A 12,067-nucleotide genomic window follows, 5' to 3' on the forward strand; every position below is an offset into this window, starting at 1 on the left:
TTTACATGACATGGTATTGATGCCCATTAGTCCTGAGATTTACACAGCCCAGCCACATGACACATCCATGCCACCATCAATCTGTATGTACTATCCCACCACTATTGTGTTTAGCTGGTTAGTGGGCATGGAGGAGGGGGGAGGTAGTGGGCAGTTACTTACCACTGTGTATACGCCCGCATGTGCGACTCTATAGTCACATGGGCTGCTCAGATGTGATAGGGAGGAAATGCTCAGCATAGAAACTCACTGAAAACGGAGCACGTGCAGAGCTGCCAACACTGCTATGCAAAATCCCTAAATGGAATTGGGAGGCATGGACAGGAGGGGGAGATTAAGGTGTCCGTTTATGAAGCAGTGAAATCTATTCACTGCTTCTTTCTCCGGCATTCACGGTGAATATTTTTCTCCTCTGTGTGCCTGTTTATGAAGCGGAGAAGATCGCTTCACCCTTGGAGGAGTGAAGTGATCTTCCAACGCTTCAAACACTGGAGAATGGACCAGAAATTCACAGAAATACGGAGATGTCAGTTTATTGAGCAGTGATAAATTATCACCGCTCAGTTCACTGAAAGACACGTGGTTAATGTAATTAAAATAACGAGTCCCCCTGCATAATATATATATGTATACACACACACACATATTGTATATACATGTGTTTATACACACACACACACACACACACATTATATCATAGTTGCCAACATTTGAAAAAAAAATTCCAGGGACACTTTGCAGCACAGCTATGAACATGCTGCTGCGCTCGCGACCAATGGCTCTGCATCTTAAAGGGGACATACCTGGACGCCCATGTGTGCAGCCGCGCCGTCGCCGTACATCGTTAGGCGGCGGTTGGCAAGCCGTTAATCCTTATCAACTGTCATTGCATGCATTTTGTAAACTAAAAAAAGTATTTCTTAGGCCCGGTTCACACTGGTGCAATGCGAGAACCCTGCAAATCCACTGTGGGTTCCCGCATCGCACCCGACACGAACTGCTAGGGAGTGTCATTATATGTTACCGACACCCCCAGTTCAGCTGGGCCCCCTTACATCAGGGTCCCCAGACAGTCACACCCCCCCCCCCCCCCCCCACTTCCAGAGGTTTCCCTGTACCTGGCTAGTCTCTGTTGTGCACCTTGAACACCCAGGACTTCTCCATAGGTGAGATGGGAGGCAGTGATCGGCGGCTGTATAGTGCCCACAAGCCACGGGATCTCCCTGGGGCTTGTAGTTCTCTCTCCGACTGTATCCACTGAAGAGGGGAGGGGCCTCTAACCCAGGCATGCATCATCAAAAGTGTAGAAGCAGAGCGACTCACTTAAGAGTGAAGCCGATTTATGCCCGGGTCAGAGGCCCCTCCACTCTTCAGTGGATACAGTAGGAGAGAGAACTACAAGCCCCAGGGAGAACCCGCAGCTCGTGGGCACTATACAGCTGCCGATCGCGGCCTTCCATGTCCCCCCTTGTTAGGGTGACCACATTTCCAAACTGCCATTCAGGGACAATTTTGCCAAGGACCAGGGGGGGGGGGTTGATTTATCAGGTGAATGGCTGTTTTAGCACTCACATCATCCCAACACCATGCTTGATATGGTGTCAGGATCATAGGCGTGCACAGTGCCCACCCTAATCACCTCGTGTGCCACAGGATCCCCCTGTTTGGACCCCTGGTATTTCACTGAAGTCCTCTAATGATTCCTAAAAATAAATAAAAATTCTGTAAAAATAATAAAAAACAAAATAAAAATGAAAAAAATAATCATACCGTCCACTGCTCTACCAGTCAGTCACTTTGAGAGGCAGCTGACCTACCTGTCCACTACGCTGACCTACCTGCCCACTAAGGATGAGCTCCGGCGTGTTCGCATAGAACACGTGCGGAACCCACCAGGAAGTGAGCACGGTGCTGCGCTAATATCAGCCAGGGAGACATTTCACGATCCCTGCAGCCGAGCATCGGGAAATGTCTCCCTGGCTGTGATTAGCGCAGTGCCATGCTCACTTCCTGGTGGGTTCCGCACGTGTTCTATGCGAACACGCCGGAACTCATTCTTACTGCCCACTACCCTGACCTACCTGCCCACTACCCTGACCTACCTGCCCACTACACTGACCTACCTGCCCACTACACTGACCTACCTGCCCACTACACTGTGTCTTGCAGTACTCAGACTACTGACTACTTCCCCTCAGGTAGATCGGGGGATTTCACTCCAGGCCAGGACTCCATCCATAGATAACTGCTATCCACCAGTCCCTTCTTGAGGGTGACATAACTGAGCCATGAGGAAAGGGATAATTTGAGATGGATCACTATTCACTTCAGAGGAAGCACTCCTCCCCCGCAGGCCATGTTCTCCACCAGCAGCCTCCACGCGCTCGTCTGCACCGAGCACCGCCCCTCCCACTCACACACACGGACTGCCTGGGGAATCATGGGGGACAGGACAGGCTGGACCAGACCACTGGAGTCCCTGGGCGGGGGGGGTGCAGGTGCTGAGGACTGGATTGATTGATTGATTTATTGATTGTGCACAGTGATAATAGGGGCTGCTGGACTCAGAGCCTGGAGGAGCAGCGCAGAGGTAGGTTTGGAATGAGCACTGGCTGCTCACCCCCACGCTACACTACTGGGCTGGCCCGGACGGATGACGGTGGAACGACAGGGCCCAGTCCCATCTTCTCCACCCAGTGTGCTTGCCAGAGCCCAGCGTGACATGGCTCCCCGCCTCCGCGCGCTGACTACAGAAGTCAACACGCTGAGGCGGGGAGGCGTGTCACGCTGTGCTCTGGGCTCTGGCAAGCACACTGGGTGGAGCAAGATGGCCGCCGCTCCGGAGCTAGGCCAAAGCCGGGGACTTTCCTAGGCTCTGGAGCGCTCCGTGGATCGGTGACGATCCGTTTCACCCCTACAACCGGGACAAGTCCCGGCAGGCTAAATTAGCCGGGACTAGGTCCTATTTCACGGGACTGTCCCGTTAAAAACGGGACAGTTGGCAAATATGATTATATATATGTACATGTATACATTATATATATTTATGTTTATATATGTATACACATAAATATTACAGAGGGACATTGTTACAGTGTTGGGGGGTCTGAACGAGGTAGAAGGAAGTTAAAAATCTTCCTCCTTCCTCCTCAGAACCCCCGGGATCCCCTCTTCACTCCCCGCTTCACCAGCTCTGAGATGGTGAATCGGGGAGTGTAAATTCTGACTCAGATCACCAGTGAAGAGCTCAGATCACAGCTTCATAAACTGGCCGTTTCTGTGTCAGTCTATGAGACTTCACTGTGTGTAGAGATAATCTGCGGGAGAAACACTTCTCCCCCGATTATCACTGTTTCATAAACTGTTTATGGGCTGTGATCACTGGTGATCCCTGGGATCACCGCTCTTCACTGCTTCATAAACGGACACCATAGAGAACAGCAAGATCAACCAGGTTTTTTTGCAGAATATAAAAAAAAAAAAAAAGAACCTCATAGTGACTGGGTGAGTATGAACAACATGTATAACAGCATTTATTGACTGACTGTTTTTATAATGTGGATTTATTCATATGTTTAATGCTGTAGTAAAGGCAGAAGGTTTATCATCTGAATGCATTCTATGCAGCCCCCCTAATATTTACTTGATCTAACTTGATCCAGCAATGTCCACGACTGCCTCAGACATTCGAGACTCCCCTCTTTATTGGCCGAGAGACAGCAGCAGAGCCATTGGCTCCTCTTCATTTGCTGAGACACAGCAGCGACGCCATTGGCTCCCACTGCTGTCAATTTAAAGTCAGTTAGCCAACGAGGAAAGATGGTGGGGCCAAACCGCAGCTCCGTGTCTAAATAGATACACAGAGCTGTGCCTCGGCTCGGTGCCCCCATAGTAAGCTGCTTGCTGTGGGGGGCACTTAAAGGGAGGGGCCAGGAGAGCCGAAGAGGGACCTGAGAAGAGGAGGATCCGGGCTCCTCAGTGCAAATCTACTGCACAGAGCAGGCAAGTATAAAAGCATTTATTTTTTCAATAAAAATAACAAAAAGGAGACTTATCACTTTAAAGTTTAAGGCTCCATGCACACTAGCATTTTTTTTCTGCTCCTAGAAGCAAATAATGTTCATGGTCACATAGTGTCAGAAGCATTTTTTTTTCAAGCTTCAGTGTTTAGGAGCAGAAAACAAAAAAAATTGTTTTAGTATAGTTTTTTGGGAACGTTTTTCTTACAGAAAAAAAAAAAGCTAAACACTCCCAACAGCTTTTCTTTTTTTTTTTTTTTCCATGCACTGTGAAAACACTAAAAAGCTAATGCTCCTAAAAGCTCCTACAAAAAAAAAAAAAAACTATTATCAGAGTTTTTCATCAAAAAAATGCCTTTAGTTCTACTTTAACCACCTCCCACCCGGCCACTGCACATAAGGCCCGGAACGTCCCTCAGAAAGAGGGGGATCATCTGCGCAAGTGCCCGCACAGCGGCACGATCCCGTTTTACTTGTGTCACTCGGACACGGCGCATCTCCTATCGGCAGTAGGGCTCTGTGATTGGCACTCCTGATCACATAACAGCTATGTCCAATCACAGCCGTCATGTGATGTAAATAGAGAGCCAGTTGCTAGGCGATCGGCTCTCCTCGCGCAGAAGTTGTCAGTGAGGAGAGCAGATCTCTGCAGCTGGCCGGTGATCAGCGAGTATCTTTTACAGCTTTTTACACACCGATCACTGGCCCAGTGTCCCCACACACATCCCAACACAATGTAAACACACATGTCCCGAAAATAGTTTCCCCATCCACATGTAGAAGTAAAACCATATCTCCCAATGTTTATCTGCACACATATGTCTGTTATCACCTGCGCACATCTCTACATGATCATCTGCGTACAAATGATCACACAAACCATTTATTATACACTTAAACTGGATTTATTGTTTTTTTTTTTACCAAAGGCATGTAGCATAATACATTTTGGCTTAAATTTATGAAAAAAAAAAAAAAAGTAGATTTTATAAAATAGAAAGAAAATTTCTGCTCTTTTTTCGCTTATATCTCAAAAAAAAAAAAAAAAAAGGAGTTGTGAATAAATGTCACCAATAAATAAATAAATAAAAAGCTCTATTTGTGTGAACAAAATGATGAAAAATTTCATTTGGGTACTACGTTGCATAACCGCGCAATTGTCATTGAAAGTAGGGCTGCGACTAACGATTATTTTCATAATCGATTAGTTGGCCGATTATGGTTTCGATTAATCGGATATAGCCTTAAAAAAAAAAATATATAATTGAATTTTTACATTTTTTGGGGCCAAATTGTTGTTGGGCAGATTACAAAACAAACACAAATTGCCGCAAAGACACATTACATGCTTTTCTGCAGCTTCTCCATTGAAGTATATTGAACCAAAAAAAAATAGCACAGTTTTGCGTTAAAAACTCCTTGCCCTTTCCAAATACACAGCAGCTGAAAAAAAATCATGGATGTGAACGTGTTCCATAGGAAAACATGTCAATGAAGTGTAGTGCGTTTCTGCAAAAAGCACCAAAAAACACAGAGGTGTTTAGTAACATAATGGGGTTAAAAAAACAAAAATATAAGTACAAAAAGGAGCAAATAATCGCTACTGTAAGGGGGTCATTTTTTACTGTGGGACAGTGAATATTTACAGTAGCGATTTGCTTTTTTGTACTATACAGGGCTAATTTTTGTTTTTTTAACCCAATTATGTTACTGGCCGATTAATCAAATTGATTAATTTCGTAATCGATTAGTTGTTTCGGCCCTACTTGAAAGTGCGAGAGCCTGGGAAGGAAAGGGGTGAAAGTACCCAGTATTGATGTGGTTAACAGCCTTATTAACAAATTGTACAGCGATAAGGTCAGACCTGAAGATGAGCCACAGCCCTGAATGTGGAAAGTGTTGTGTATCTAAGATAGACACATTACACTCAGGTCTGGAAAGTGCTACAACATAGAGCCCAGAGCCTGGGGGGGGGGGGGGGGGTCACATTCCGGCTGAAGGTCACATTCCTCACACGTCCAGTACAGTGGAGTCCAGGTACAGCCTCCAAAGCTAGGCGGAGGAAACGCCAATCTGCATCGCTGCTATAAAGAGACCAACTCAAGCAGTACAGCAGCTTGGGGGGGGGGACACACACACAAAACAAATGCTAGCAAAAAGTAGTCAGAGTTCTCTCAACAGAGATGAAGAAACTATATATAACTATTATGACATATATATATATATATATATATATATATATATATATATATATATATATATATATATATATATATATATATATATATATATATATATATATATATATATATATCTATATATCTATATATCTATCTATATTAAAACACTAGCAAAACAATGAGGCATGCTGGGTAGAAGAGGGTTTCTATGGAGGCTGCCAACTAAGTGCAGCATTACAAAGAAGAAAAATGAGGGCGCAAACGCCAAGTGCATTACCTTCAACACAGTGTTCAATTTAGAGCTGAGGAAGGGGACTTGCCTCCCGAAACACATCAGTTTCCAACTGCGGATATTGGGTATCCCCCAGGCTGGAGTTGTGATTTGATGGGCTTTTATATCTTCTCATGGTTGCAAGTACGCTTTTTGAGAAAATTGAACACGGTGTTGAAGGTGATGCACTTGGTGTTTGCGCCCGCCTTTATTCTTCTTTGTAGCGTTTTCTAGTTTTCCAGCTCGAGGAGAGCAGCATCGCTTGAAATATTGCCACACTATTGGATGTGAAACATAGTGAGCGCTGAGGTTTGACTGTGGTTTTAAGTGCAGCATTAGTAAACGGTAATGGTTAAAAGCAATTGGCAACTCACATTAAAATATGTAAAGTCTGCTCATCACAAATATATGCCTGGAACAGGAAGACAGTGATGTGCCTTAGTCCAGGGGTTGACAAATTTGCTTGGAATCTAGGAGCCAGCTAAAAAAGTTAGGAGCCAGAAAACGCGCCCCGTCCTGACGAGCTTGCGCGCAAAAGCGAACACATACGTGAGCAGCGCCCGCATATGTAAACGGTGTTCAAACCGCACATGTGAAGTATCGCTGCGATTGGTAGAGCGAGAGCAATAATTCTAGCCCTAGACCTCCTCTGTAACTCAAAACATGCAACCTGTAGAATTTTTTAAACGTCGCCTATGGAGATTTTAAAGGGTAAATGTTTGTCGCCATTCCACGAGCGGACGTAATTTTGAAGCGTGACATGTTGGGTATCAATTTACTCGGCGTAACATTATCTTTCATAATATTAAAAAAAAAATGGGGATAACTTTACTGTTGTCTTATTTTTTAATTAAAAAAAGTGTAATTTTTTCCCAAAGAAGTGCGCTTGTAAGACCGCTGCGCAAATACGGCGAGACAGAAAGTATTGCAACGATCGTCATTTTATTCTCTAGGGTGTTAGGATAAAAAATAATATATATAATGTTTGGGGGTTCTAATTAGAGGGAAGAAGATGGCAGTGAAAATAGTGAAAAATTACATTAGAATTGCTGTTTAACTTGTAATGCTTAACTTGTAATACCAACAGCTCACCACCAGATGGCGCCAGCTCGCCATGGCGACCGGGATTTGTTGAGCCCTGCCTTAGTCCGTGACCATCGGTTGTGTACAGAGCCGCACCAGGAAGTATAGGAAATCAGGTTGGAATGCAGAAACAAACGTAACGTCACATGGGGGGGGGGGGGTGTACCACATTTAGAAACACTCTTGACTCTATAGTTTGACAAAGCTGCAATGATCTTCCGGTTTGCACGATGTTATTTTCTCTTTATTTGGGGGCTGGCTTATGACGTTTTCTTTATTTGGGGGCTGGCTTATGACGTTTTCTTTATTTGGGGGCTGGCTTATGACGTTTTCTTTATATGGGGGGGCTGGCTTATGACGTTTTCTTTATTTGGGGGCGGGCTTATGACGTTTTCTTTATATGGGAGGGCTGGCTTATGACGTTTTCTTTATATGGGGGCTGGCTTATGACGTTTTCTTAACACGGGGGCTGGCATACGATGTTTTCTTTATATGGGGGCTGGCTTACAATGTTTTCTTTATATGGGGGCTGGCTTACAATGTTTCTGTTTGGCAGAGTCTAAACTTCCTGTAGGAGACAATATAACCCAACTGTTCCTGAATGCTTGTGTCCCTCAATGGGTGTGGAAGAATACTTTTATTGATTTACTAATGAGCCCAGACTTGAATTGGTTTGTGTCTTTTATATCTGCCTGGAGTTCAGCTTTAACTATTAGGTCTAGAACGATAACATGCGACGCACGCATCAAAGTTCACTTGCTGATCAGGCTTTAAGTAAACCTCACCATTTTAAATAAAGAAAACAAGTGTTAACTTTAATTGGTAGTTTAGGTTTCCACATTATCACAGCTCTGAAAGGAGCTCTGTGGAATACTCAGCTGGGAACCAATCAAAAGGGAAGGGGTTATTTCTATCTGTGAGTCATACTAATAAACAGCAAGAAACAGCAGCGCGTATTTCTATCTATGGCTTATTCTCATCACACACTCCCAGGAAACCTAGTAAAACGCTTGATTTTAATTGAGTGCCACCAACACCAACCAACCAGCTGAAGTCAGGCTCTCAAATTAAAAAGGAAACTGGAAAGCTCAGTGCCAATCCCGAGTCATTCAGCACCCACACGCACGCTGGCGTTCGCTCTGTATTCCGTTTTGTAATCAAGTAGTGTAAACACAATTGAACAGTCAGAAGCGACCTTTTGTGTTAAAAATCCAATCTCAGAGGGATTAGAAAAATAGCGCTGAACTTAAACTTTAAACGTTCGCTGCTTTTCTTCACTTAATGCCCCGCTCCAACAAAGTAACATAATTAGCAATTAACAGAGTCATACATTTTTAAGGGATCTGTAATGGTTTCAGAACTGTAGACAAGGAGCTGATCTCTTAACAATCAAAGCCATCACACAGCGGAAGGCAGCTGCAGAGATGGTAATGTGATAGTACACTACCATATCCATTACAAAACTGATTTATTTCTAAAAGCAAAGTTTGTAATCTTTCCAGTATTACAAAAAACAAAACAAACACAATTTAGTCCAGATATATATATATATATATATAACACATATACACACACACACACACACACACAAAATATGATAAAAGCATTTTAAATACTCCTAAAGAATAACCTAGAATGATTTGTATATTAAAATGTGTCTGCATGCCAGAAAGAACAACAGAGGGGGTCTGAGGATGAGGAGGCTGCATTAAGGCTGAAAATGGGCATTGATGGGAATCGGCATTGATCAGGCTGCATTGATGGGAGATGGGGAGGCTGCAGATGGGCACTAATCAGGCTGCATTAATGAGCGCTGACCCTTATTTTGCTTCACAGTTGTTAATTTAAAAACTAGTTTTATACGCTGATAAATACAGCATTTTCCTCCAACCTATAGCATGCTGCTGACCCAGACTACCTTGGCACCTGTTGCAATCAATCATTCTGTGGCTCTACCCATACCCTCTTCTTCTGCATGTGCTCCTGAGTCCCATTCACTTCTTTGGGGAGAGCCATAATCTGCAGCGCCACTGGAGGCCACCATAAGTATAATTAAATTAGGCTGCCACATGCATGTGCGTAAAGAGGAGTGGACACAAGTTGTGCAGAAAGTTGGTATCCAGCTTGTTGGTAAGCGCTTAGACGCGAGTTTCACAACTCGCATTCGGCGCTCTATAAGCATTTATTCCAATCCAATCCAACCCTGTCTTTATATTGAAGACTAAGGATGGGCTCAGGCCCGCCAGAAAGTTTACACTGCACATCGCCAATCACAGACATTGAGACATTTCCCGATCCGTGGCTGCTGAGATTGGGAAAGGTCTCTCTGCCTGCGATAAGCGCTGCACATTGAACGCTTCCTGGAAGTAGCAGGCATGTGGAACTGCCAACACGCTTGAGCCAATCCTTATTGAAGACAGGGATTACAATTGTGACCCCCCCCCATCCTTCAGCTGGCCCATGCGACTCCCCTGTACACCTGGTTAGGAAGGGTGGCAGGTGCAGCACAGATGAACCAATCCTGTCCATTTTTCTCCTGCAGGCGCTTTACCTCCTCTCCCTCCCGCAGGCATTCAGCAGCTGCAGAAGGAACAAGGAGGAGATTGGTTCCTCTACATGCCACCCCGCCTAGCCAGCTTCTTTCTTCTGCCCCAAGCCTCTGGGCTCTCTTCCCTCTCCAAACTCTCCCCCCCTCCTCTATCAGCCACAGCTCTGCTGGGTTCCCCCTATCCCCTCCACAGACAGCTGTTGCAGGGGATGCTGTCAGGATGGAAAGTGGTTAAGGGGCCAGTAGACACGTCATTTACTGGCCCTTTCCCTGTCTGAATAGACAGATCATTCATAACTGTTTACTATGCTTCAGTCTGTGAATGAACATTAAGCTCTCTACAGAGCTATTCCTGTTCATTCAATCTGTACAGCTGAGGCTGCAGAGAAGATTGAGGATTGTGTCCTCAATCTCCTTTCCCCGTCTCAAAAGTGGCACTCAGACCCCTGATATTTTACCAAAGCCCAACAGGGGACTTTTAGATGAGTTCACTTATGCTTTAGCCCAGGTTCACATTGGACATGTCAAATCGCATGCCAAATCTGCGGCTATTGGCGGCAATGGCACCGTCTGAATCGGTGCAGTGCCGACTTCGCAGCACCGTACCGATTCCGAAAGTAGTTCCTACTTTTGGCAACTTCGGGGGGCGATTTGTATAGACACCTGGAGCAACCCGTACAGATGTCTCTGAAATCGCTTCTGACGTCAGACTGACATGCGGGTAAGAAATCGTGCAAGTTCAGCTGAACTCGCACAATTTTTTCTAACCTGAAGTCAATGTGAATCCAGGCTTAAAAACAGAGACTGTGTCATAGCAACATAAAAAGTACACAAGTGCAGAATATACAAAATAAAAATATGCAATAATTTCTGTAACCTGCCAGAAATATTAAGTCTATGAAGACCTGTATAGAAAATCAATTCATGCCATCTCCAATCTATACTTGTAGTTTAGTATAAATGTTCTAGAGCATACCTGAATTACTGCACTAAACCAGCAGGTGTTTCCAATGTTCTTTAACCCAACAGGCCAGTCACCATTCCTTCTCAGATCGTTGGGGTCAGGTGAATTCCCCCAGACTTCGGACCGTTTTCTTTTGGCACGGTTCTTATTTTCAGCACAAATGCAGTCAGGGCATCTGAACATAAAATTACAATAGCCATCAGTTCATGAAAAAAGCGAGTTCTTCTCCATTTCTTTTATTTACAGATCAATATGAACCCTAATAGGTTCACACCAAACAAAACCTGGCATACATTCTAATCCTTCCTCACTCCAAGAGTTAAATGTAAATTATCTATTCCCATCTCATGAGCTTATGAATTGGTCCTTAAAAATTTAAATTTCAGTTCACTTTTAACAGTTCATTTGGGCCAAGCTGGCCCAAACTATTTCCATTACACACTGCGTGTGCTGCAATGTACTGTAGTACCAGTAGTTACACACAGTGGGCAGCACTGTGCTTCCCATCTGCTCTCAAAAGTAGAGTCGGGCTGTATATAGTATGTATGTATGTATGTATGTATGTATGTATGTATATAAGTAAGTATGTATGTATATAAGTATGTATGTATGTATATAAGTATGTATGTATGTATATATATATATATATATATATATATATATATATATATATATATATATATATATATATATATATATATATATATATATATATATATATATATATACATACATATACATACATACACATACATACATACATACATACATACATACATACATACATACATACATACATACACTACTTTTTGTGTCTTTGTAACAGTGCCCTCTTTCCTTATTGTTTTTTAAGTCCCCATGCACACAGGATGTTTTGACAGCTGCTTTTATCAGCGTCTGACTTTTTTTTTTTTAAACCTCAAGGCCAGTGCGTTCTGAGAACCGGTGTTACAGCTGTAAAAAAAAGTCTGACCCTGCTAAAGGCTGCTGGATACAGCATTA

The 12,067-nt window shown here is 43.8% G+C and overlaps 1 protein-coding gene across 5 annotated transcripts in view; it reads right to left on the minus strand.

Moving 5' to 3' along the window:
• The window catches only part of USP28 (ubiquitin specific peptidase 28), a 116,948-nt gene that overhangs the window by 77,591 nt on the left and 27,290 nt on the right, over positions 1-12,067 (minus strand). For all 5 annotated transcript variants that reach the window (XM_040326029.1, XM_040326030.1, XM_040326027.1 and 2 more), the window contains exon 5: positions 11,078-11,240. In XM_040326029.1, coding sequence (XP_040181963.1) covers positions 11,078-11,240 — 163 coding nt within the window. The remainder of the gene's footprint in view (positions 1-11,077; positions 11,241-12,067) is intronic.

This window comes from Rana temporaria, chromosome 10 (genome assembly GCF_905171775.1).
Source record: "Rana temporaria chromosome 10, aRanTem1.1, whole genome shotgun sequence".
Classification (NCBI taxonomy): domain Eukaryota; kingdom Metazoa; phylum Chordata; class Amphibia; order Anura; family Ranidae; genus Rana; species Rana temporaria.